The 27,409-nt window shown below is 44.7% G+C and overlaps 1 protein-coding gene across 1 annotated transcript; it reads left to right on the top strand.

Annotated features, from left to right (window-relative positions):
* The first annotated feature begins 136 nt into the window (after positions 1 to 136).
* LOC141918776 (uncharacterized) lies at positions 137 to 25,705 on the top strand. The gene is made up of 6 exons (XM_074813642.1): positions 137 to 248; positions 298 to 632; positions 3,735 to 3,783; positions 5,144 to 5,221; positions 21,605 to 21,648; positions 25,042 to 25,705. The coding sequence occupies exons 1-6, from the start codon at positions 137 to 139 to the stop codon at positions 25,282 to 25,284; spliced, it is 861 nt and encodes a 286-aa protein (XP_074669743.1). The 3' UTR covers positions 25,285 to 25,705.
* Positions 25,706 to 27,409: the final 1,704 nt, after the last annotated feature.

The following is a 27,409-nucleotide window of genomic DNA, read 5'->3' as shown; positions in this document are numbered from 1 at the left end:
CCTGCGCCGGCCGCGGGCGGGCCTGCCCCTGCCGGCCTGCCCCTGCCGGCCTGCCCCGCGGGAGGCCCGCCGCCGCGCATGCCGCCCGCCGCGGCGATGAAGTGCCGCAGCCCCCCGCGAGGCCCGGCCAGCGGTTATGGCGCCGAGGCGCTCCCGCGTGTCCCTGCTCGGAGTACCGTGTGTAGGGCCTCTTCCGTGCCGGCGGAAGGCCGGCCACCTCCCTGGAGCCTACCGCAGGACGCTGACAAGTTACGCGTGTGTATAGATCTATAATATCGGTATTTTTAGAAAAATAAGGACAAGGCGCCCGCGAGGTGCGTGCGCAGGAGCCGGTGCGCCGGCCAGCGCTGCCAGGCGTTGTGAGGGACGCCGCCGGACGCGCGGCCACCGAGAGCGCCGCCGCCCGAGGGGGCGGGGCGGGGCCACGCGCCGCGGCCGTTGGGGCGCTGCGGTCGCCGTGGCAACGCGGGTCGGGCCGGGCCGGGCCGGGCCGGGCCGGGCCGGGCGGCGGCGACGCGGCTGAGCGGGACGAAGGCCCGGCCCGGCCTGGCCCGGCCCGGCCCGGCCTGGCCTGGCCTGGCCTGCTGACCCCGCCAGCGCTGAAGGTCGTTGTGGAGCTGCAGGTTCAGGCGGTGAGGCTGCGGGCAGAGCAGGGTGCTCCGGGCGGCGGGTGGCCCCAGATAGCCGGCGCGGAGGGCGACGGGGACGCGGGGGTGTAGAAACTTGTCACCGTGTTATTCCGGGACCCTGAGGTGCCGCGCCATACAACAAAGCTACACAGACAGGAACAGGTGTGTATGTATCTACATGTGTGTATGTGTGCATGTACGTATATTGCATTTGAGTATTTGTGCATATATATCTGTGAACGCACCTTCAGTTCCAAGAGCTCCTGGGGAGCTGTCTGTTTTTTAACAGCTTGGTTCTCGTCTGGGAATGGAAGTTAACGTAAAATGAGGACATACCTTTGCAGTGGTAATAGCCCTGTGAAGATTAAAACGTGCCCTCGTTGTAGCAGCAGTTTCCCATCTGTGGGTTATCTAACTCTTCCTCCAGGTATAAAGCCTGGTAGAGTGTGCAAGAAAAAAGATAGATTAAATGTGAGGTTTTTCTTGCTGTGTGATGTTTATTTAATGGAAGGGTTACTGCCGTTGTGAAAATGGATAATACCAAGCTGTTGCTCATAACGGGTCTTCTCATCACATGTAAGAAAAAACCGGTGATTTTCAGTCATTCAGTTCCTTGTAGGTATCGAATGTTTCTCTTGTGCATAATGGTCTGTGAAATCAGTCCCTGTTACATGAGATGATGAACAAGAAAAGTCAAAAATACAAAATAAGAGCACTCCCAATGATAGATCTTAGTATGGCACCCTTTTGAGATTATCAGTAATAAAGCCAAGGGCCTACTGAATCCCTTCTGAGATAGAGTCCTCTCTATGTGTGTAAGACTGAACTAAGGAGCCTCGTGTGAATGTATTTTTTTCTTTCCTTACTTGTCCTAGTGTGTTTCTGTCTGAGAAACATGACATTTCTCTCAGTGTGTGCATCTTGGGTCAACCCAAAGAGACAGAACACCTTCCTCCTGTTTTCCCTCTCTTGTTTCATGAGAAGGGTGCTTTGAAAAGGTGACTTTTACTTGTTAGGTGCCCTTGAGCTAGAAAGTCTAATGTCTTAAGCCTTGGACAAGTTGTAATTCATGTATAATCTTATTTCTCTTTACAACTGAGAGGTGTTTCTTGTTTCACATATATTTCTCCATGGTGAGATTAAGTCTTAGGCCCATTCCTGGAATGGAATAGATTCCAACATTTCTTTAAGATTTTATGGTCTGGAGCTTTGACAGCAGCGGTTGTGAGAGGTCATCTCTCACATGGACAGTTCTTACCTAATCTCACTAATGGCAGCAGTGTATATGAGAGTAACTGAATTCACTCTGTTTAAGATATGATTGTTCTGGAAGCAATATGATACCCCAATTCTAATATGGTTATCACCTATTCAAGATTTTTGTCATTACAGCAGACACGTTATGTAAATGAAGATCCAAATAAATGATAGACAAATGGCTTTCCTGACATTTTACATGCCATACTAACCCCTGGAACTAGTGAGAACAGGAGTCTTCAGTGTGTTTTTCCTGTACTCTGTGGTATGCTCATTGGTTCTGGTTCTGGTGAATGGTACTTTGTGTTTGAAAATTGTTTTTTAAAAAATGGTGTAAGACAGAATGGCTATGTCTATGGACAAGGAACACCATGCTGAAGCCACTGCAAAACAGGAGTAGATGAAGTTTAGAGGAACAATGTCTTTCTTATTGAATTCTTTCACTCTTTTCAGTTCTCTTTCAAACTATCTGTCTCTTTCTCAAAAATTGTTTGGGTCTAGTTCACAAGAGGCCTTTCCTTGAGGGACACAATTACTTTCCCTTTCCCCCTGTGGTTATTATTGACATAAGTGAAAAGTTACATAGTTAATATATCTGAAAGCTACAAAGTATAATTTTCATTAAGCCCTTATCTCAAGGGCAACACAAGGGGTACTCAAGGGAACACAGCTCTGAACACATGACTTTTCAGTCTCTCTGCAGTAAAAGCCCATAGCCGTGTTCTGACCAGAAGTGGATAATATAACCCACTTCTGTAGAAGAGTAGTTACTTGCACATTTAGCTAGTCATAGGAGAAGCATCAAAGTAATTATCATGAAGTAGATGTTGATAGGTAAGTTCATCTTTGTCTTACCTCACAGTAATGTGTTTTTGTGCCTGTGACCTTCATTAGTAGGTGTTAACTAGCATGAAGCAACACATTTTCTTAGGGAAAACGTGGCTTTGCACAGCTCTCTCAAGAAAAGACTATTGCTAAAATATTGTTTGAAAACACCGATATCATCTGAAGAAGGATGTTGGCACATTCAAAAGCATCAAAAAAGTGGCAAGTATTGATAAATAAGTGGGATGCAGCTGAAGGCAGCTTCTTTAGACAGGTAGAATGTCCAGCATGAATACTCAAATAAAATCATTGGTATCAAAGGGGTCAGAATTGCACTCCAAGGCATGAGAGGAGTATCTCTGAATAAGATGTAATTCATTGTAGTAAAATTGACAAGAACTAAATGCAGGCAAGTGCATTTGAATTTGTTTCTTAAAAGACATTTCATAGATGGTATCTTAATTCGTTTTATTTTTATAAGATATTTGGACAATCTTTACGTAATACATAGAAACATACAGGAGAACTTCCTCACACTTTCTCATTTGTCTATAATACCTGTGGAAGATTACCTGTGCTTTAAGGGCCTTGCAGTTAAGGTTCTTAAGTTTTTCTTTTAGGATATGTTCTATAGGTTTGGCCAAGAATTTAAGTGTTTTCCAAACATAAATTTCCTAATCGTACTCATGGTTCTGCTATTTTACAGTTCACAGAATTGCACTTACGGTACTGTAAACATGGTAATTTTTCCCATGAAGTACAGACTGTTCTGAAATTGACATGGATGAATATGCAATTTCAGTGTTAAAGTATTTTTCCAAAAATATTGTGTAACTTTAAAAATGTAAATGACAAAGTATACAAATACAGATATATAGTATTAGTTTGATTTTGCTTAGTGGCAGCTTGACAAAGAATAGGAGAATTATTTTGCATAGTCATTAAAGTGTTCCTATGAATGCTGGATTGTTAAATTAGTTGGTGTTATAATGAATTTGTTTACTTCCTATTGTTTTCCTGAAGGTATTTGAAAGGGCCACAGATTCTGCTGCAGTAACTGAAATGGTTGGAAGTAAGTATGATTTTTAAAATGCTTGAATAGGTGAATAACTAAAAATGATGAAGTAGGTGCATGTATTCACATTGTCTCTTTGCTTGTCTGACTGTCTTTCTAAAGTATGTGATCTGGTACACATTGTTCCCCTTGTATGTTGCTCTGAATTGAGCCCTTTGAGTGTCAGCCTCTGTGACCTCCCCTTGAGTCAATTACATGATTTTTCCTTTCTTAGGCCAGGCTGTGTTCTGACACCTAATGTAACACTAGGCTAACCTGACAGGTCTGCTTTTTATTTTTTCCATCAGCAATTCTTTATTTTGAAGTCTGTGACGAGTCATGAATTTAATGACTAGGCAGTCTTTTAAGAGCCAAAATCTTATTTATTGTTGGTAGGGGGGCAGTGGGAGAGACAAAAATTATTTATAACAATGGTCTATCTACATTCTGTTTCATCATTGCAAGTAACCTTTGGCCAGACTTTTTCAGTCATACCTACAGGAGCAGGTCTTGTATTAATTTAAAAAGTTTTCATCCCTTAGCTTTAATTCAGTTAGCATTCCTTTGTCGTTTCTGGGTCTCAGGTTTTTCTCCTTCTGGAACAACCCACTCTTGTAAAGCAAATGGATGGAGAGCTCATTTCTTTGCTTCTTCATTGCTACTGCTTCTGTTTTCTCCTCCTCTTTGCATAAGGGTAGGGGAAAATATAGTTTGAAGATACTGTAGTGTGACTTTTCTGTCACTTCTTGTAGAAGAACTGCTAGAAATGCATAATTCAAAGTTGAAGGCAAGTGAACAGATTTTAATTTTTTTTGGTTTTTTTTTTTTTAGTTAGAGATCATTAGTTTCTTTTATTATTTGTCATGGCATTACCTGCGTTGAAAGACAAACTGGAAGTCCTTTTCCACACCATTTTGGAAAGTGTCTTTTGGGCCACCCTGATCCACCAGGAAGAGTAGTGTGCAAATGGGGCTGCTAATCAAACAGTGAAGAGCTGTGTACCTTCTCTGTAGTTCAAAGGGTTTTGCTCACCTTTCTTCACAATATTGTCTTTACGAGGAAATGCTCTGGGGCAGTGCTAGTACCTCAAACATGTATTTTGATCTTGCTGGCCTTGTGCATCATGTTTCCCTTCTTGCACAATTTATACCTATTCAAAGAGCAGACTAAAACCAAATTACTGCTTTTCATAGCAAAATTGCTTTACAACTGTTCTTTGCTGGTGAGTTTGCCACAAGTCTTTTTTAGCTGCAGTGCCTTGTTTAGTCACTTTTGATTCTGCGGTTGCAATGAAGGACTTGAAGTGTTCTGATTATAAGGGGGACGCATATGCAGTGATTATGTTTTTAATCCTCTCCATTTAACTGTTATTTTTAAGGGAATATCACCAAAAATAGAGTTCTCCACAAGAACAACCATTATGGAGCTTCCACTTCAGTACAGAAGGAAGAATTATGTAAGTATTTATGGTAAGGATGCAGACCTCGTTACAATTTTATAACCTTTGACTGCATCTATTTGAGTCTGGCTTTACTGTTGCCTTTGTATCTAGATACCTTAGGCAATAACAGTAGGTAAGATTTAAGGCTATTCTAGGGGTCTTAGATTTTGTTGTAACAAGAGCAAATCTGACTGACTGAATCAAAGCCATCCATTTCTCAGTTTGTTCTCTGCTATCCCGGGTGCTCTTATTTCCTAATTATTAAGCAATTCATTCCAGGGAAAGCCCACAAAACCAAATAACCCTTGCATTGCTTTCTATTGAAGGTAAGATTGAAGCAGATCATGTTCTCTTGATTTGATGGCATTTCACTACCTCCTATCTTTTGCCGACAGCGGTTTATATCTAGCTTTTACAAATGTTTCTCTTTGCATGCTTTTTCTTACTGAAGTCATGCTTCCCCAATTTATCATCACATCCTCTGATCCAGACTGGATTGCAACCAGTTAGTCCTTCTCTGAGAAAGTGCTACCAGTGCTTTCTGTGCTTTGTTTAGTGGCTATAAATATAGTAGGTTATCTATTAGATAATATCCTAACTCTGCCCCATAGAAGTCAGGATTTCAGTATTTTAACCAAAGTTCTGAATTTTCTAAGCTCACAAGTGTTTTCTGAAGTACTTCATCCTTCTCTGAGCTCTGTGACAGCCAGGGAACAATCTTTCAGCATTGAGCCCTAGATGAGACGCTATAGAACTGAGATAATGTGGAAGGAGATAGGATATAGAAGCCCATGCTGACTTCTGTCTGATTTTGACTTTGCCACACTCCAACGCAGAATCAGAGATTCTTCCACGTTGTACATATAAAGATCCAAATTCTGCTATCATATGATCAATTCCTACTAGACTAATTTCTACTTACAGCTTTGCAGGGGGTTGCAGATGGCTTGTACCTGTTTTTGCTAAGGGAACTGCATGACTGTGAATTTCTCTGCCAGGACCAAAAGAGAACAAAGAGTCAAAGATCCTCAAAATAAAGGAACCGAGCCCTAACACAAAGCAAGACATCAGTTGAAAAGGGAAAAAAGCTATGTGAGGCATAAAAGGTCCTTAGAATCACAAACTTCTTCTCTAAACACTAGAGACCACATCTGTGAACTCTGCAGAGAAAATCAGCAGCAGCCATCAAGACTGAGCCTGGGGTCTGCTGAGCGCAAATCAGAAAACGGGAATAGGCCACCATTTGTAGTCAGACATAAAACTGCTGTAGTGCATTGGGAAGGTGAATTTTTGTTAGTATTCATTTCAGCATTTTTGTTTATCCTGTCTTGAACTACTGGATCAGCAGAAGACTGAAGAAATTTAGCAACAAATTTGAAAATAGAAACAACTATTTTTTTGTTTAGTATGTAACTGGCCTGTCAAACCCACTGACAGCTGGTGGAAATCAGGTCAGTCAGTTAACAACATTCAGGAAAGGAAAAGATATTACAAACAAAGAATTCAAAGACACATTTAGATACTATAAAAATATAATACATTTTAACCCCCCACTTTTCTTTTGGACAGAAACCAATCTGTACATTTCTGTACTTGGTAAGGAATCTGTGGGCAGTTTATTTCATATTTTTGAGACAGTCCTTCTGCTTCCTTCTGAAATCTCTGGGACTGGTTATACTTACTGACAGGCCAGTAAACTGAGGTACCTGATGATACGGTAGTGATTGTCAGTCCCCATGGTTCTACGTAGATCCATCAAAGTCTTTTGCTAGTCACTGAAGTTAGTCGATGGTGTTTCTGGGGTTTCATCATGTCTGGTTTCAGCTGGGATAGGGTTAATTTTCTTCCCTGTTTTGGATTCAGCGTGAGAATAATGTTGATAACACGCTGATGTTTTAGGTGTTGCTAAGTAGCGCTTATCCTAAGTTAAGGATCTGGCAGTGTTCTGCCAGCGAGCAGGTGCACAAGAAGCTGGGAGGGAGCGTGGCCAGGACAGGTGACCCGAACTAGCCAAAGGGCTATTCCATACCATAGGACGTCATGCTCAGTACATAAACTGGGGGGAGTTGGCCGGGAGGGGCGGATCACTGCTCGGGCATCAGTCTGCAGGTGGTGAGCAATTGCATTATGCATCACTTGTCTTTTCCCGGGTTTTATTTCTCTCTCTTTTTGTTATATTCCTTTCCGTTACTATTATTACTATTATTAATATTATTATTACTATTATAATAGTTTTGTTATTATTATATTTAATTTTATTTTATTAAGCTGTTCTTATCTCAGCCTATGAATTTTACTTTTTTTCAATTCTCCTCCCCATCCCACTGAGAGAAGGGAGGAGTGAGCGAGGGGTTGCGTGGTGCTTAGTTGCTGGCTGGGGTTAAACCACAACACACCAATCAACCCGTGAGTTCAGCCAGTAAGGAGTTCTCTCAGAATGCTTCAAAGCACTCACAATTACTAGGACAGTGTTCTTCTGACTATTTGCCTGGTGTAGAGAGAGGAAAACTGTGTTTTTCAGGTGATCAGTACCTCCAGGCTAAAGTCATAGCTATGTAGAGTAACTTAGGTTTACCTAAGTCCTGGTCTTGTATTCCACAGTCCTGTTCCAGTGTGCATATGTTTTACCAGCCCTATATTTAACATTCATGTGTATTTTAAGTGTTTCCACAAATATGTTAATCTGTGGCAGGTTACATTCTGTAAATCCAGCTTTGCATGAGAATCATGAAATCATTCAGCTTGAGACGGACCTCTGAAGGTCACCCAGTCCAAACCCCACTTAAAACAGCTCCAATCAGATTAAGCTGCTTAAGGCCTTGTGCTGTTGAGTTTTGAGTATTTCCAGGTACAGAGATTTCATAGTCTCTCTGTCGGGGGAGGCAGCAGGTCTGCCTCTAGTCTAACTGAAGAAGAATTTAACCTTGACGAGATTCCAGTGTATCCATGAGAGGCCAGAAAGTCCCGAGAAGTGCCATGGAAACAAGATTAGAGAACTAAGATAAGAAGAACTGTCCTGACGATTCAGGCGAGAAACTATCACCCAATCGTGAACCGTTAGTTACTAAAGTAAACCAATCCTGTATGAACACCTACTTTGAAGAAGGTTATAAAAAGGCTTGTTAGAACAATAAAGGTGCTTTTGCAGCCATTTTGGTCATTTCACACAATCTGATGTTTGTCGTGTCCGTCTCTACTGCAACAAATGGTGACCCCGACGTGATCGGGTGAAGTGATCATTTAAAGGCAACGTATTCTGCGGCGGGGAGAGCTGCGGAGAAGTATCACGGCGGCGGGAAGAGCTGCGGAGACGGAGCCCGGTGTAACTGAGAGCAGAGGGAATCTGCTCGGTCCGGACCTGAACTTCGACACCTAAAAAGGTGAGCCACCGGGAACGGGACTGTAATTATGGGGCAACAATTAACAAAAGAAGAGGAGATGATTTTGTCTACCTGGAAAGCCCTATTAAAAAGAAAAGGGGTTAAAACCTCAGAACAAAGCCTGAAAAAGATTTTGATATGGAGCAAGATGCAAGGCTTTGAAGCCACAACAGTTACTGCATTCAGTGTGAGTGCATGGCAAGCAGTAGGATTGAAAATATTGGATGAGGTCTCTAAAGGACAAAAAGAGGCATGTGAGTTGGCAACCACATGGCATCTATTAAGCGAGACCCTGAAGGAATGGAAAGCAGAATGTGAGGCGAATGATGAGCAAAAGCAAGATGAGAAACCAGAAAATGTTAGGAAGGGGAGAGATTGTGACCAAGGGGCAAATGAAGCCGATGCCTCAGCGTTGGCGATAGCAGGCAGGAAACCCCTCACGGGCAAAAGCAGATCACGCCCTCGCCCACCTCCTCCTCCTCTGCCATTAAATATTTTGCAGGGCGATGAGGGCCCCCCACCCACCTAGCGCTGCAGCGGCAGCCCCTAGCGGCGCAGCAGCAGAAGGGGTGATTCCATCGCCCCCACCCCGGAGCAAAATCCGGCGAATAACACAGAGCGGGAGAGTGAGAGCGAAAATGAAAGTGAGGGAGAAGAAGCTTTAACTGCTGCTATGCGAACTCTGCATATTACAGATAAACCCATAGTGAAAAAAGCCCAGCCATGGACTCTCCCTCCATCCACAATAACTGTAGTCCCAAGATCCCCTGATTGATTTTGGGAGGGAGTTAGGAAGTGTGCTGCTGAAGCTGGCAACTGGGATCTGGTTGAACGCCTCAGCCCGTACTCTCCAACACCGGCATGTCCAAAGCCTGTAGATATAGCAGCAGAGGCTCCTGGTGCATTCCCTGTTTACAAAGCTGCTGCAGGCACAAACGAGCACGATGAGCACAATCCAATCGGCTGGGAAGTGGTGCAGGATTTGCAGAATAAAGCACAGAAATTTGGAATCAATTCTCCTGAGGTGATGCAACTTAGTTGAATAATCAGCACAGATTTGCTGTGTCCATATGACGTTACACGTCTCGCACAAGTGCTGTTTCAGCCCGTGCAATTACAAGAGTTTCAATCTACTTGGAGGCAGATGGCACGCGTGGCCGCGCAGAATAATTTACGACTGCCACAGGATGACCCGAGGCTAGGCCTCGGAGAGGATGCTTTGCTTGGTGAGGGGCCGTTTAGTAACCCTCAACTGCAAGCTACATGGCCTCCGATTGTTCTTGAACAGGCACAACATATAGGAATTACAACATTAAGTGAACCATGGAAATGGCAGCTCCAAAACAAAAATACATTGCCATCCGCCAAGGCCCCAGAGAGCCCTTTTTGCAGTTTGTCGAAAAAATATCTGCTGCACTGGAAAAACAGGTAGAAGATGAGACGTCAAGGCAAATGTTGTGCAAACAGTTAGCAAAAGATAATGCTAATGAGGACTGTCAAAAGATAATACAATCTTTACCGGGAGATCCTTCTATTCCTGACATGGTGGCTGCGTGTTCTAAGGTTGGGACAGTGGAACATAAGGTGGCTGCTCAGATGGCAGCACAAGTGGCCGCCCTAGCTACTGCTATGAATATGAGAAATTCAGGGAAATGCTTTGGGTGCGGCAAACAAGGGCACATGAATGTAGCCTGTCCAAACAGAACATCACCAGGTAAACAACCGGTGAACATCCTACCAGGAACTAATTGCAACAAATGTGGAAAACTGGGACATTCTGCAAAACAATGTTGTTCCAAATTTCATGTTAACAGGCAGCCACTACAGGGAAACCACAAAAAGAGCGCGAAAGGGCGCACGAGGACAACAAATCCCCTCCCGACAGCCGGCCAACTCCCCTCTGCGAACAGCTATCAGCCGCAACAACTGGCTCAGCAGGGTTGGATGTATCCACCGCCGACACAGTAACTATAGTCACCAAAGACATTGTTAAGGTCCCTCTTGATGAGAGGGGTCCTATAGGTCGAGGACTGAGTGCACTGCTACTAGGAAGATCAAGTAGCACGTTAAATGGGCTGATTGTGCATGTAGGAGTTATTGATGCTGATTTTACAGGTCAAATTTGCGCACTGGTTTCAACCCCCTACCTACCAGTAACAATCCTAAAAGGTACTCGCATTGCTCAACTTATTCTTTTTCCGAGTTGTGTTTCAAAAGCAGAACAGTGACTACGATGCGATGGAGGCTTCGGCTCTACGGGACCCCCTCAAGTTTGCTGGTCTCACACTGTTTCATCATCCCGACTACATATGACGTGCATGCTGTCGAATCACGGACAATCGCCGACCACAGTAAGGCTTGCGGGGCGCCTGGACACCGGAGCTGATGTGACTATTATTTCTGATTATCTGTGGCCATCCACCTGTCCAACAGAGGATGCGGGTGCGGGGGTAGTGGGGCCGGGAGGATCCGCGCAAGCAAGGACGGCAGCCACAGCAGTTCTGATTACGAATCCTGAAGGCCAACAAGCAGTCATATGTGACGGCAGCTCCCCTCAATTTATGGGGGAGGGATTGCTTGTCACAATGGGGGGTGAGAATTACCACGGATTTTTAATGGGGGCCACTGTGCTGCAGGGTGTTAGACAGCCCACGCTTGTTTTAACTTGGTTAACGAATAACCCTGTGTGGGTGGATCAGTGGCCCCTACCAGCTGAGAAATTAAAAGCCCTGCAAGAATTGGTGGCAGAGCAGCTAGCTGCTGGACACACTGAACCCTCTCAGAGCCCATGGAACACTCCAGTGTTTGTAATAAAAAAGAAATCAGGAAAATGGTGATTTTTACATGACCTGCGGCAAGTCAGTGCTGTCATGGCTACGATGGGGGCTCTGCAACCAGGCATGCCTTCACCTGCCGTGATCCCTCAAGATTGGGAAATCATTGTCATGGACCTTAAGGACTGTTTTTTTACAATACCATTAACCTCTCAAGACAGAGAAAAATTTGCATTCTCTGTGTCTTCTGTCAATCATGCAGAACCCGCAAAAAGATATCAATGGAGAATTCTGCCGCAGGGCATGAAAAATTCACCAACAATTTGTCAATGGTTTGTGGCACAAGCTTTGTCACCTGTAAGGGAAAAATTCCCTACCAGTTATTGTTACCATTACATGGATGACATCCTGTTAGCATCAAACAGCAAGGAGCAGTTGAATGACATGGAGAATTTAACCAGAGATTTGTTACAACAATATGGATTAGTTATTGCCCCTGAAAAGGTACAGAAAGTAGAACCCTGGAAATATCTAGGAATGACAGTTACAGGTAAGCAGGTAATGCCTCAACCTGTGAAACTTAACCTTGAAGTTAAAACCCTTAATGATGTACAGAAATTAATGGGATCCCTGAATTGGATTAGGCCCTATCTCAGACTGACCAATTCGCAACTGCAACCTTTATTGGAATTATTAAAAAATTCCAATGATCCAACAGAACCCAGAATATTAACTGAGGAAGCATTAAATGTAATTCACATGGTGGAACGATCTATACACGAGAAATTTGTTTCTTGAATAGATCTTTCTCAATTGGTACAACTCTTTGTACTAATTAACAGAACTGTACCATTTAGTGCTTTAGTGCAGTGGAATTCTGAGTGGGATGACCCATTACATATTTTGGAATGGATGTTTCTGTCATTCCGACCACGAAAAACTGCTCCTGGACTGTTTGAGCTCATTGCTGATGTAATCATAAAAGCCAGAAAACCATGTACAGAACTAACAGGGCGTGACCCAGCTACGATTGTTTTACCTGTTCAAAATTGGTATTTTGAATGGTGTTTGGCGAATAATTATGAGCTGCAAGCAGCCATGGCAGGCTTTCAGAGACAGATATCACCTACCATCACACCCGCTGCTGAAATTTGCTCGAGAAGTACCATTTGGTCAGAAAAATTTAAACCAACCAGAACCAGTGAACGGCCTTACTGTTTTTACAGATGGCTCAGGAAAAACAGGTAAAGCAGCAGTAGTATGGTATGAAAACAACAACTAGAACAACAAAGTAGTATATCAAAATGGTTCTCCACAAGTAGTAGAGCTGCGTGCAATGGCTGTTGTTTTTTCTATTTTCTCCACTCCTGTAGATATTGTAACTGACTCAGCATATGTAGCTAACTTAGTTTCTCGACTAAACAAAGGAGTTTTGACCATGTCAGACAATCAATTATTATTTGATGTACTTTTAGAACTCCGGAAAAGTATTCAACTACGAACAGAACCTTATTTTATCATGCACATCCGTAGTCATACCACTTTACCAGGATTTTATACAGAAGGTAATCCCAGAGCGGATGCTCTTGTTTCTACTATGACTCTGAGTACTGTTCCTAACATAAAGCAACAAGCTGTATTATCACATCAATTTTTTCACCAAGGATATCGAGCTTTACGACGGCAGTTCAGCTTGTCTCATACTGAAGCTCGGTCCATTGTAGCTACCTGCCCTGATTGCCAAGGAACTCACACACCAGTGTATTTTGGTACTAATCCCAGAGGTATGCAGGCTTTACAGATTTGGCAAACTGATGTTACTCATATAAATGAATTTGGCCGACAGAAATATGTTCATGTTTCTATTGATCCTTACTCTCATGCCTTGGTAGCAGCAGCACATAATGGAGAAACAGGAAAAAATGTAATTCGACATTTCCAAAAGGCTTTTTCTATGCTTGGGGTGCCACACCAAATTAAAACGGACAACGGCCCAGCATATGTTTCTCAGAAAGTTCAAACATTTTTTAATTTGTGGGGTGTTACTCATGTTACAGGAATTCCCCATTCCCCAACAGGACAAGCAATTGTTGAGCGTGCACATGGCACCCTGAAGCGGCAGCTTCAAAAACAAAAAGGGGGAATGATTGGGGAACCACCACAGGCATGTTTGGATAAAGCAGTTTATGTTCTTAACTTTCTCCATTATGGGGACAATTCTTCTCTACCTCCTCTTTTTCAGCATTTCTCTTCTCTTTTTTCAAAACAGGATTTGCAAAAGGGCGTCAAAGTGCATGTCAGAGATCTAATTACTGGCCAGTGGAGTGGACCATGTGAGCTATTAACCTGGGGCAGGGGTTATGCTTGTGTCTCTACAGATGCCGGCCCTCGCTGGGTTCCTGCTCGGTGTGTTCGGCCTGTGCTGGAACCTGCATCAGGGTGAAGGATGGGTAGTTCCACAACCCAAGCAGAATGTCTGGGTAACTTTGGCAAACATGACACATCAAGAAACCTTGTGCCTCTCTACTGCGAACCCGGAAAATCCATTCTCCACGTGTTTGATGGGATTGCCAGTAGACACATGGCCAATCCCACAAACCCTTCAGCCTTTCTCTCTTTGCAACTCTCCAAAAAATTGTATAGATAATTGGAATGGTGTATATAGTCACCTTCCACAGGTTACGCAAGAACCCCAAGAACTAGAGTTGCTAGGCTCTGTCATAATGGATGCTTGTGTGTTTTTTAATTACTCTTATAATACTTCCACACGGAGAGGGCAAAATGTGAATGCAACTAATGCTGCTTATCATAACTCAACCGCTTGGTGCAATTATACCTCGACTAACATCTCACGGTCTTCTGACGTTCCTCTTGCATTACCTCCTGGTGTGTTTTTAATCTGTGGAGATCGTGCCTGGGGAGGCGTTCCATCTAAACTGAATGGAGGCCCGTGTAGCCTCAGACACCTCATGTTATTAACACCAAATGTGTCAATGATTCTGAGTATGACTCGAAAACATAAGCGAGTCCAAAGGACTGTTCATCAGTTTAGCAGTTCTTGTCAAGATAACATTGAATTCTGGAATCCAGGCCAGATCATAACAGCCTCCATATTGGCACCAGGAGTTGGCGTTGCAAATGCCTTAAGAACTTTAAATAAGTTGGGATGCTGACTTAGCAAACAAACTAATGCTGCCTCTTTAGCTTTAAGTGGCCTTTTAACTGATGTTGATAGTGTTAGACACGCTACGTTACAGAATAGAGCTGCTATTGACTTTTTGCTTCTAGCGCAAGGACATGGATGTGAAGATTTTGATGGAATGTGTTGCATGAATTTGTCTGACCACTCAGAAACTATTTTCAAAAGCATACAGCAGCTAAGGGATGGTGTCAAGCGTTTAACAGAAGAGGATGGATTAGATTGGTTAACAAGGATGTTTAAAGTTTGGGGACTTTCTGGATGGTTGATATCTCTGGTCAAAACTGTGGGGGTCGTGATCTTGGTAATTGTGACCGTGCTTTTAATGTTGCCCTGTCTTGTCAGTCTTCTGCAAAGGGCCCTGCAGAAGACTGCTCTTGCAATATTTCTAGCACAAGTACAAAAAGGGGGAATTGTCGGGGGAGGCAGCGGGTCTGCCTCTAGTCTAACTGAAGAAGAATTTAACCTTGACGAGATTCCAGTGTATCCATGAGAGGCCAGAAAGTCCCGAGAAGTGCCATGGAAACAAGAAAGTAAACCAGTCCTGTATGAACACCTACTTTGGAGAAGGTTATAAAAAGGCTTGTTAGAACAATAAAGGTGCTTTTGCAGCCATTTTGGTCATTTCACACAATCTGATGTTTGTCGTGTCCGTCTCTACCGTGACGCCTCTCTGCAGTGACCACCCTCATGGCAAAAAAAGAAGCTGTCCTTGTATCTACCTGCAACTTATGCCATTTGTTCTTGTCCTTCCCCTAGGTGTCTCTGAAAAGAGCCTGGCTCAGTCTTCTCTACATCCTTGCATTAGATAGTGATAGACAACAATACAATCTCAGAATCATGGAATTGTTTTGGTTGGAAGAGACCTTATGAAACCATCTAATCCAAGCCCCCTGCTTGAGCAGGGGCAGGTAGGACAGATTGCCCAACCCTGTCCAGTTGGGTGTTGAATGTCTCTGTTGATGAAGACTCCCCAACCTCCCTGGGCAATGTGTTTGACCAGCCTCACAGTAGAAAAGTGTTTTCCTGTGTTCAGGTGGAATTTCATGGTTTTTAATTTGTGCCCATTGCCTCTTGTCTTGTCTCTGGGCACCACAGTGAAGAGCTTGGCTCTGCACTCTTCGTTCCCACCCATCAGGTATTTATACACATGAATAAGATCCCCCTGAGTCTTCTCTTTTCCAGGCTGAACGGTCCCAGCTCTTTCAGCCTTTCCTCATACGAAAGACGCTCCAGTCCCCTAATCATCTTTGTGGCATTTCGCTGGACTTGGTCCACTAAGTCTATCTCTTTCTTGTACTGGGGAGCCCAGAACTGGACACGGTACTCCAGCTATGGCTTTGCCAGTGCTGAGTACAGAGGAAAGATCACCTCCCTCCACAGGATTGCAATGCCCTTCCTAATGCAGCGCAGGAGGCTGTTGGCTGCTTTGCCATGAAGTTGCATTGCTAGCTCATGGTCAGCTTGTATCAGTGTCTATAGTAGGTCCTTCTCCTCAGAGCTGATCTCCAGCCAGTCAGTCCACAGCATGTACTGGTGCCTGGGGTTATTCCTCCCCAGGCGCAGGACTTTGCATTCATCCTGTTAACCTTCATGAGATTTCTCTCAGACATCCTTTTGTTTGTCTTGAGTTCTTCTGAATGGCAGCACAACAATCTCATGGATCAGCTGCTCCTCCCAGTTTTGTACTGTCTGTGTACTCACTGAGGGTGCACTCTGGGTCATTGGTGAAGATGTTAAACAGTACTGGCCCCGGTATTGACCCCTGGGATATACCACTAATGACTTGCCTCTAAGCCAGTGATCACAACCCTCTGAGCCGGGCTGTTCACAGAAGCACAGAATCATCTAGGTTGGAAAAGACCTTGAAGATCATCTAGTCCAACCATTAACCTAACATTGCCAGTTCTCAACTACACCATATCCCTCAGCGCTATGTCAACCCGACTCTTAAACACCTCCAGGGATGGGGACTCCACCACTGCCCTGGGCAGCCCATTCCAACGCCTAACTGGAAAGAAATGCTTCCTAATATCCAGTCTAAACCTTCCCTGGTGCAACTTGAGGCCATTCCCTCTTGTCTTGTCGCTTATTACTTGGTTAAGGAGGCTCCCCAGCTCTCTGCAACCTCCTTTCAGGGAGTTGTAGAGGGCGATGAGGTCTCCCCTCAGCCTCCTCTTCTCCAGACTAAACAACCCCAGTTCCCTCAGCCGCTCCTCGTACGACATGTGCTCCAGACCCTTCACCAGCTTCGTTGCCCTTCTCTGGACACGCTCGAGTAATTCAATGTCCTTTTTGTAGTGAGGGGCCCAAAACTGAACACAGGAATCGAGGTGTGGCCTCACCAGTGCCCAGTACAGGGGTAAGATCACTTCCCTGTCCCTGCTGGCCACGCTGTTGCTGATACAAGCCAGGATGCCATTGGCCTTCTTGGCCACCTGGGCACACTGCTGGCTCCTGTTCAGCCGGCTGTCAATCAACACCCCCAGGTCCCTCTCTGACTGGCAGCTCTCCAGCCACTCCTCCCCAAGCCTGTAGCGCTGCTGGGGGTTGTTGTGGCCCAAGTGCAGCACCCGGCATTTGGCCTTATTGAAACTCCTACAGTTGGCCTTAGCCCATCGCTCCAGCCTGTCCAGATCTCTCTGCAGAGCCTCCCTACCCTCGAGCAGATCAACACTCCCACCCAACTTGGTGTCATCTGCAAACTTACTGAGGGTGCACTCGATCCCCTCGTCTAGATCATCAGTAAAGATGTTAAACAGGAGTGGCCCCAAAACCGAGCCCTGGGGGACACCACTCGTGACCGGCCGCCAACCAGATTTAATTCCGTTCACCACAAGTCTTCGGGCCCAGCCAGCCAGACATTTTTTACTCAGCAAAGCGTGTGCCCATCCAAGCCATGAGCAGCCCATTTCACCAGGAGAATGCTGTGGGAAACGGTGTCAAAAGCCTTACTAAAGTCAAGGTAGACAACATCCACAGCCTCTCCCTCATCCAATGAACAGGTCGCCCTGTCGTAGAAGGAGATCAGGTTTGTCAAGCAGGACCTCCCTTTCATAAACCCATGCTGACTGGGCCTGATCATCTGGTTGTCCCGCGTGTGTTGTGTGATGGTACTCAGGATGAGCTGCTCCATCAGCTTCCCGGGCACCGACGTCAAGCTGACAGGCCTGTAATTTCCTGGATCATCCTTCCGACCCTTCTTATAGATGGGCGTCACATTGGCCAGTTTCCAATCTGTCGGGACCTCCCCGGTCAGCCAGGACTGCTGGTAAATGATGGAAAGCGGCTTGCCCAGCACCCCAGCCAGCTCCTTCAGCACCCTCGGGTGTATCCCATCCGGTCCCATAGACTGGTGTACGACTATGTGATGCAGCAGGTCACTGACTATTTCCTCCTGGATTGTGGGGGGGTCGTTCTCCCAGTCTCTGTCTTCTGGCTGAGGAGGCTGGATTCCCTCAATACAACTAGTCTTGTTATTAAAGACTGAGGCAAAGAAGGCATTAAGCACCTCAGCGTTTTCCTCATCACTCGCTGCCGTGTTTCCTCCTGCGTCTAGCAGGGGACGGAGGCTCTCCCTGGTCTTTCTTTTGCTGTTGACATACTTATGGAAACACTTCTTGTTGTCCTTGATTGCTGAAGCCAGATTAATTTCTAGCTGGGCTTTAGACCTCCCGATTTCCGCCCTGCACAGCCTCACAGCATCTTTGTAGTCATTGTGAGTCGCTAGCTCCTTCTTCCAAAGGCTGTAAACTCTCCTTTCCTCCCTGAGTTGCAGCCAAAGCCCCCTGTTTAGCCAGGGTGGTCTTCTCTGTTCAGGCTATTTTAATCTGCCTCACTGTGTGCTTGTCTAACCTGTACTTTGTCAGCTTTTCTGTAAGGATGTTACGGGAGACAGTGTTAAAAGCCCTACTAAAGTTGAGGTAGACAACATCCCCTGCTCTCCCCTCATCCACCAAGCCAGTAACCTCATTGTAGAAAGTTATCAGGTTGGTTAAGCATGGCTTCCTCTTCATAAATCCATGCCGACTCTTCCTGACTACCTCCTTGTGCTCCACATGTTTGGAAAAATGGCTTCCAGGATTAGTTGCTCCATTATCTTCCCAGGGATTGCAGTGAAGCTGGCCAGTCTGTAGTTCCCTGGATCTTTCTTCTTGCCCTTCTTGAAGATAGGAGTGACATTTGCTTTCCTCCAGTCTTCAGGAACCTCTCCCCGTTGCCATGACCTTTCAAAGGTAAAGAGTGACCTTGCAATGACATCATGCAGCTCCTTCAGCACTTGTGGGTGCAACCTCTTATGCCCCATGCACTCACGTATGTCCAGTTTGTTTAAGTTCCCTGGTTTTCCTTTTGCTGATTAGGTACATTTGGAATCCTTTCTCGTTCCCCCTCACATCCAGAAATGTTGCCAGATCCACCTGCAGGTGGGCCTTGGCTTTCCCGGTGCTATCGCTGCAAGATCAGACAGTGACTCTCTACTCCTCCTGGGTCACCTGCCCCAGCTCCACTCCTTATGCACTTGCTTTTTATGTCTGAGCTCTTTTAGGAGCACCTTACTCTCTTGTGTCAGTCTCCTGCTGCCTTTCTTTGATTTCCTACTGTTGGGATGGAGCTTTCTTGATCTTGGAGGAGGTGATCCTTGAATATCAACCAGCTCTCATGCAACCCTCTTTCCTGGACCATATTCCATGGGATTTTTCAAAGCAGCTTGCTGAAGAGACTGAAGGCTGCTCTCCTGAAATCCAGGGTTGTGTTCCTGGTTTTTGCTTTGATATTGTCCTGAACTCCAGTGCCTCCTGGTCACTGTAGCCAAGGCTGCCCCTGACCTTCACATCCACAACCAGTTCTTCCTGGTGTGGATTAACCAGTAATGTAGCATCCCGTGATCTTATTGAAATATCCGTGCAATATTTAGCAACAGAAACAGACTCCTAATCTTGCTGACCTGAATTTTGTCTTCATACTCTTTGCCATCTTACTGCCAGACATGTTAAAAAAGAATGATTAAATCACAGAATACCTCAAGTTGCAAGGGATCTATAAGGATCATTGAGTCCCACTCCTCTCAGGACTACCTAAAACTAAATCATATGACTAGAAGAGCATCGTCCAGATGCTCCTTGAACTCTGACAGACTTGGTACCGTGACCTGGGGAGCCTGTTCCAGTGACCAACCACCCTCTCAGTGAAGAGCCTTTTCCTAATGTCCAATCTGAGCTTCCCCTGATGCAGCTTCATTCCATTTCCTTGTGTCCTATCGCTGGCCACCAGAGAGAGATCAGCACTTCCCCCTCTGCTTCCCCTGAGGAAGTGGGCAGTGAGACCTGCTGAGATCACACGAAAGCTCTAGCCCGCATCTGGCATTGGGAAATACTACCAGTCCTTTGAGGAGATTTCTGTTTTAGCGTGGAAAGCAGAGAAAGTGTAGTGACTAGATGTTGGGACTATTGGTCTAGCACTAAGGAGCCATCTATTGATGCAATCAGTGCTTAGAAGAGGGAAAAAGCAGTCGTTTTCCTCCTTGGAAGCAGGGATCAAGTGAACAGGAATTAGGAGATGTTTCTCTGAGGAAGAAAGAACCTGCCTCTCACAGTAACAACTCTGATTGCTTCCTTCATAGCAGCATTTCTTAACTTCCAGAAGAAGACACCTTGCTTTAGAATGATTTTCGCTGCAGAGAGTTGAGGGCCGGTACAGGAAACTGAGAGCAGAAAAGTTGTTCTTGTTTCCAGAAATCATATGTCACTCCATATTCCTAAAACTTGTGTACGTTTCTTGCTGTACATTTTGTCCTGAAATGTTATGTTTTCTGGGAAGTCTCTAGTTATGAAATGAAATCTAAAAAGCAGAGCAAACTGGTTTTTTAGTGGAGGTGATTTTACAAAACATGTTTGCATCATGCAGTGTAGACGTTTTTGCACTTTTGACGAGGAAAAAAGAAAGAATAAGAAAGGGAGGGTGAATGAGTTTATTACTGTCTGTGAAGGCTGGAGATGTTTTACATTAGAGCAAGTTTGTGTACGTTAAGAAGTGCATCTTCCTATTATTTCTTCATTTTCAGGTGGAGAGTTCTAAATCATTCAGTGAATTAACCTTGCTGTTACCTTACCACAAGGTGAAGCAAAGTGTGAGATCAGCAAGAGATTCTCTTAAATTCCTTGTGAAACGAGGTACTTGTAATTTGCTGCCAGTAATAATAGAACGGGGCTAATACTGACGTTGATATTACCACCCATCTCAAACAAATCTTTTTAAAAATACATGCAGGCTCGTGCTGTTTTTCAGTTCAGATGGACTGTTCACAACAGAAAACACTGTTTGGGACGGACAGGTAGCAATATCTGGCTAGAAGGGGCAGAATGTAAACATGTACGTGGCAAGTACGTGTATGTTCCAGCAAGTGACTTCCCACGTGTTAAGCAGCATACGCCTCTGAATAAAACCGATCTTGAAGTCACTTCAGGAAAAAGGGGATCCCATTATCTTTCCTCTTCACGGACTAAGGTTGCATGTTTTACTCCAGTTCTTTGTTGTTTCAGTGAGGATCTCTGAAGGCCCTCATCCAAAGTCCATTCACATTAATAGAAATACTTACGGGGGGGGTGGCCGAATCCTTGCATCAGTATGAAGTCGTGCCAGTTTTCATGTGTCATCTGTTCTGCCCCTTGTCACATGCAAACGATTCAAAATCCAATCAGCATATTGGGAAATGACAAAGAAGTCATACAGTCCAGGAAGATCTGTGCACTTCTGTTCTGAGAAATAGCTTGATAGAAATCAGTCCTTTTGCATGCGTATTTCTTTAGAGTACCCAGAAGTTTAAGAGGCATTATCACATGGAGGCAATTGCACAGTAGTAGTTTTTCTCCAGATGGAAAGACTCTTAACACAAGTACATGATGTAACTGAGGTTACAAAGAGCATCTCCTGAAAGAAACGTTTTGTGTGGTCTCTTTTTTACTTTAGTGCTAATCTGTTGAAAGTGCCAATGTAAGATTAATTGCCAATAATAGTCGCTGAAATATTTCTTTTTTTTTTTTTTTAGCTTCATCTTTTGATAACTGTGAAGCATCAAATACCTCAGTTAAGGTAATTCATAGAATCTATGCCACAGGCAGGGGCACCTTCCACTAGACCATGTTGCTCAAAGCCCCGTCCAACCTGGTCTTGAACACTGCCAGGGAGGGGGCAGCCACAACTTCTCTGGGCAACCTGTTCCAGCGTCTCACCACCCTCGCAGGAAAGAACTTCTGCCTTATGTCTAATCTGAATCTACCCCCTTTTAGTTTAAAACCATTACCCCTTGTTCTTTTTTTCCCCTTTTTAAAAATGGGGCTTATGTTTCCCCCTTTCCAGTCAGAGGGAACTTCACTGGACTGCCACGACTTCACAAATATGATGGATAGTGGCTTAACCACTTCATCCACCTGTTCCCTCAGTTCTCGTGGATGCATCTCATCAGGTCCCATGGACTTGTGCACCTTCAGCTTCCTTACATGGGCTCAAACCTGATCTTTTACAGTGGGCGGTTCTTCATTCTCCCAGTCCCCGCCTTTGCCTTCTGCATCTTGGACGGTGTGGCTGGAACCCTTGCCAGTGAAGACTGAAGCAAAAAAGTCGTTGAGTACTTCAGCCTTCCTCATAGCCCAGGTAATAACCAGGTCTCCCGTTTCCTTCCAGAGAGGGCCCGTATGTTCCCTAGTCTGCCTTTTATCACCGACGTACCTACAGAAGCTTTTCTTGTTGCCCTTGACATCCCTGGCCAGATTTAATTCTATCAGGGCTTTGGCCTTCCTGACCTGATCTCTGGCTGCTCGGATAGTTTCTCTGTACTCCTCCCAGGCTACCTGTCCTTGCTTCCACCCTCTGTAGGCTTCCTTTTTATGTTTGAGCTTGTTGAGGAGCTCCCTGTTCATCCATGCAGGCCTCCTGGTGTTCTTGCCTGACTTCCTTTTTGTCGGGATGCATCGCTCCTGAGCTTGGGGCAGGTGATCCTTGAATATCAACCAGCTTTTTTGGGCCCCTCTTCCCTGCAGGGCTTTACCCCATGCTACTCTGCCAAGCAGATCCCTGAAGAGGCCAAAGTCTGCTCTCCTGAAGTCCACGGTAGCGAGCTTGCTTTTTTTAATCAAGAAATAACAAGTAGAAAGTTGTGACTTTCTCTTCTGTCACTACGTATTCTAATGGAACAGTTCCACGAGGAGGGCTGATGGTTCAGAAGACAGTAGTGGGTAATTTGAGTTATCTGTCATAGAGAAAATGTGGGGGACATGATACTTTGGCACAGGGAAGATGAAAGCCCTCCAGAAGTAAGCAAAGGTAAAAAAAAAAAAAAAAAAAGATAGAAAAAATCACCCCAAATCCTTAATTTTGCAAAACAATAGTGATAGACTATGCTGAAGTTTCCCTGCCCAGCTTGACTGTTTACAGCTGTTTACATCTTTACAGACCACATTTTAGTAAAAACTGTAGAGCAGTCTAGCTTCTAAGTGGTCTACAACTAGGCCAAAATGGAGGAGACCAAATGGCTCTTTGCCAATACCTGCATTTCACTTGGAGGCATAGCAAGTAACAACATACTTGTGTCAGCACTAGCCTAACTCGCTTGACTATCATCATCAGCAAAACCAATGTAATATGATCTTGAATGGGAGTTTCTTGTGCAAATACAACCTTTGGTCTGGGATTCCTTGTACCGTTGCTAAAGAAAGTCGCTGCTAGCACACTAAAAGACCTGAACTGACTTGAGACCAGGTCAGCATTTTGTCATATGCTGCATTGCTACATCAGACTACATGGCAGTTGTACCCAGGAAGTTGTATCTGTGTCAAATGTGCAAAAGTCTTTCACACAAAAGCTGTAGCTGGGACACATCGTTAGAGCAATATAATAGAGGGTTGCTTCACTCTCAGTCGTGAATTAAAACCTAGCTTAGATTAGCAGTAGCAGAGAGTAATTAGTATTGATAAGGAAGGGCTCTAGAGCCATTGCTCTGCATCTGCAGGTACAGCCATGCGCTGGAAGGTTTCGTGTCCTGACCATCTCTGACGTGTACTGCTCAACCAAAATACTGAACTTGCAGTGGAAAAGAATGTTTGCTCTTCACGTGTATTATTCTTGGTCATTCTCTGCTGTCATTCATGGGCTATCCTCTAGGTTCAGTCAGACTCCAGCCTTTGTAGCAAGGGACTGGGAGAGCCAAATATAATGGTATTTCATCTGTTTTTAATGCCTGCTCATTAATAATTGAACTGGCGTCTGCGGTAACATCAGAAAGAACATTGAACGGACAACAATGAAGTAGTAATCATCTAAGGTAATTACAGCCAGAAGAAGGTTTGACATCTAGTCTGGGCTAAACATCTCAGCTCTTGCCACAGACGGTGGAAAGATGGTGATTTGTTCTTTCATAAAATCACCATCTCAGGCAACTGGGGTATATCATATACTAGCAGTTCTTACCTCTCTTCACTGATTATCTAAAATGGACGACTAGTCAAAACTGGATGCCAAGCTTTCACGTGGGCAATGTGAAGCGAGACGAACAGCACACGTACTAACCTGCAGTCAGTACTACCAGGGGAGCCAGATTAATTTTGAAGGGAACCACACCACAACTCATCACCTGTTCTAGACACTAGAATTTGCCTTCAGCCATTTTCTTTACCCTTCTCTGAGTAAAGGATCCTTGAAAGGCATAGGATGTGTGTCTGATGAACGTCAGGTTTGCAAAAGTAGTTATGGAGACACAGTTTTAGGCCCTATCAATTAATGGTGTTGTTTTTCTCTCAAATATCAGGCATGCTACTAATTACGTCTGATATCAAAGATGAGATCAAACAGTCTTTCAATACCTCCCCACTCCTCAGTGAACCAAACCACGTTCATCACAGAGCGGGCTGCTACTGTGTTTCTTTTCCATTGTTTAGCCACAACCCACTTGAACTCCCACTTTGCAAATGAAGGTGAAAATGCAGGTTTTGTAAAAACCTCTCTCGGGGCACTTCTGTATGGCACAGATTCCTTCCCGTAATTCCCTCCCATGTCAAGGGCCAGCACAACTAGTTGGGAGGGATGCGCATTAGCCTAGTGCAGCAAAGTAAGCTTTTGTACGTAAAGACAGGAGCAGCTTGCTCGTGTTTCCTGTGGTGTCCTACCCTTTTACGAATGAGATAGTATCTGGCTAAAATAACGAGTTTGATTAGCTTCTGTCAGCCACTCATCAGCATGAGGAAATCTGCATGTGTTTGTTAATTATGGGCCACAGTTTTAGGGGCTTCTGTTTCATGTGCCTCACCGTGGGCCTGCATACCCGGTTTATGTTTGGCATTATGAATTTTCGGCTTACCTCTGTTATCTGTCTTATTCTTCCTTTCCATAAAGTGGAGGGCAACTTCTCCCTTCCTTTGTCTCCCCAGTCGCTTTCTTTTGCTATGTCATGTGTCAATTCTCGTTATGGAAATTTGCTTCCTTATTCCCCAGATGATCAAGGCACCATTGGAACAGGCTACTTCTGAACATGATTCATCATCTCTTGGAACAGATGGACCTGAGGGTTGCTTGCATTATCCTCCCAGTCAGAGGGATTCAGCTTTTCACCGTGCAGCTTCATCTGCTACCTCCCAACACCTCAAGTCACCAAATCCTGTTGGGAGTCCCTCTGCTTTTCAAAACACGTATCTAATTCTTAAGGAAATCAGTTACCTGAGTGACTTTGTGCTGTGAGATCACAAGCTGAATGACCAGAAGGACTCACTTTCTGACTTCTTGGGCAAATTGAACTCGTGATTCTCAGATAAACTTCAGCAGAAATATTGTGATAACTCTTGAACGCATATATAGAAAAGCCACGGTTCACCTAGCAAGTCTCCTTCAGTGGCCAGGACTAGACAGTTCAGAAGAGGGCGTGAAAACCCACGTAGAATACAACTGTGTGAAGAAAATACCCTGCAGAAAGATTTTGTCACCCTTGTCAACTGATACTTGTCTTTATGCCCTGAAATGTGAGATTTATGTTCCATGGAAATTCTGTATTTCTCTTTATGATACGCTTTCATTATCATGAAATAATTTTCTGCAGTTCCCTGGAGAGTTCTGCAGTTGAAAGATGCCTCAGGTAGACAAATACAACAGATGTATTCCCTTCCGTTGGTTTCACATTTATTGCTTCTGAATTTCACAGTGTGTGCTCATGATCCTTATCTGGAGAGGAACTGAGATTCATTTGCCATCCCCTCTAGCATACAGCCACCTGTGTCCTTCTGCTTGAGCTGGATGACCCTCCCCTTCAATTTGTGCAGGAAGAACCCCACCCGCTCCCTTCATAAATGCTTGTTTAGGTCAGGAATTTTTTGTGGGATGAGCGTGTGGGGTTAAGGTCTGTTTCTGAGGAGTGTGAGCAGCCGTTCTCAGTGTTCAGAGGGGCATTCCCTAGCTTTGGGTTTGAGAACTGCAACATCTATCCTGTGTCCTCCTTCAGGCCAGCTCTTGAGCCAGACAGAGTCACTCTGAGCAGTGAAATACTAGACACGATTGGCCGTCAACTTGGGTGAGGAAAAGTAGGTAGACTCCCACTTCTACACAGAGACGCTTCCTTCTCATGTAAGTAGGCAACTCTGTTTTGCTATTGCCTTGCAGGACCTTTGGAGATCAACGTGTAGTGGAATGCTGCAGAATGCAAGTTTACACCAGTTTCTCTGAGCAAAGGTTCAGATTTGGTATCCACATTCTACCAATGTTACTGAGTGAGAGAGAGCTTTTCACGCTGACGCGCCTTGCTTGACAGACAGACAGACAGATACAATAGTGTTGCTGACTTTCTACAACTGTATTCTGTCCCTTCCGGTTCAGTACCTGCCATCTACCCTTACCGTGACTCAGGTGAAGTAGATCTGATATAAGAGTACTCACTCCCCAAGAGAAGAAAACAGCAACTGTACAGACAATGCAACTTCTAGGCAGGCCACATACACAAGCCTCAAATGTAGTCTGGAACTGCAGGATATAGTTTGAAAAAGTGCTGTAGGAGCTGCACCCATATAAATCCCTTGCCTTGCTGCTCCTTTGCACAGGGGAGAATTTTACTGTGCCTTCATTATTCTGAATCAGGATCTGATTGTGCGAGGCTCTGAGTAACGAAGTTTTGCCCCACACACCTACTGTCTTCAAGGGACCGTTTTGTTTCCCTTTATGTACTAAGTGCACTGGGAATGTGTAATTTCTTCCGCACCCATCATGCATCTGCACACAAACACTCACATAGGCATATCAGGTCAGAGTAATTCTTCTATCAAGCAAAGCTGGTTTTTTATCACTACTCCTTGAGACCTCAGTCCATCACTGAGAGACAGGTAATCTCAATTTCACTACGATGAGATAACAAGGTGACTCATGGGACAAATCACAAGAAGTGCTTTGCTGGAGGAGTCCCATGGTCAGGAATGACTTCTTGCTGACCATTCTGGACCTGGATGGGACCTGATTTCCACGTCCTATGTAGGATTTGTTGGATATGAGGGCTGATCAGGAATTCAGGAGAATGATGGCTGGACTAGAGTAGGCTGGGCTGCCTTTGGCAACTCAGGGAAATTTCTCTCTCACAGGGAAAAGCCCCAAGAATACAATGTTACTGTTCCGCCTTATGAACAGCCTTACCATGCCAGCTTTACAGGCATTGAGAACAGATTTCCATCAATCCCTAACCTGCAAGAGCAAATGCAGAGGAGTAATAAGAAATGTGGTTTGTTTTGTTTTGTTTACTTAAGTGAAGGGGCCTTCTTTTGTAAATGTGGCGCCTTTTATTCAAAAGTATGAGCACTCCTGCCATGTGTCAGTATGTTACTTGGGTGGA

This window comes from Strix aluco, chromosome Z, assembly GCF_031877795.1.
Source record: "Strix aluco isolate bStrAlu1 chromosome Z, bStrAlu1.hap1, whole genome shotgun sequence".
NCBI classification, from domain to species: domain Eukaryota; kingdom Metazoa; phylum Chordata; class Aves; order Strigiformes; family Strigidae; genus Strix; species Strix aluco.
This window is presented reverse-complemented; position numbering and strand designations above follow the sequence as displayed.

What these genes read in the sequence shown, in the direction of transcription:
- LOC141918776 (XM_074813642.1), top strand. Translation starts at nt 137, where the DNA reads ATGGCGCCGAGGCGCTCCCGCGTGTCCCTGCTCGGAGTACCGTGTGTA. An exon ending in TGGAGCTGCAGGTTCAGGCG is followed by an intron (nt 633 to 3,734) that starts GTGAGGCTGCGG and finishes GTTTTCCTGAAG; the next exon opens with GTATTTGAAAGGGCCACAGA. An exon ending in AGTAACTGAAATGGTTGGAA is followed by an intron (nt 3,784 to 5,143) that starts GTAAGTATGATT and finishes GTTATTTTTAAG; the next exon opens with GGAATATCACCAAAAATAGA.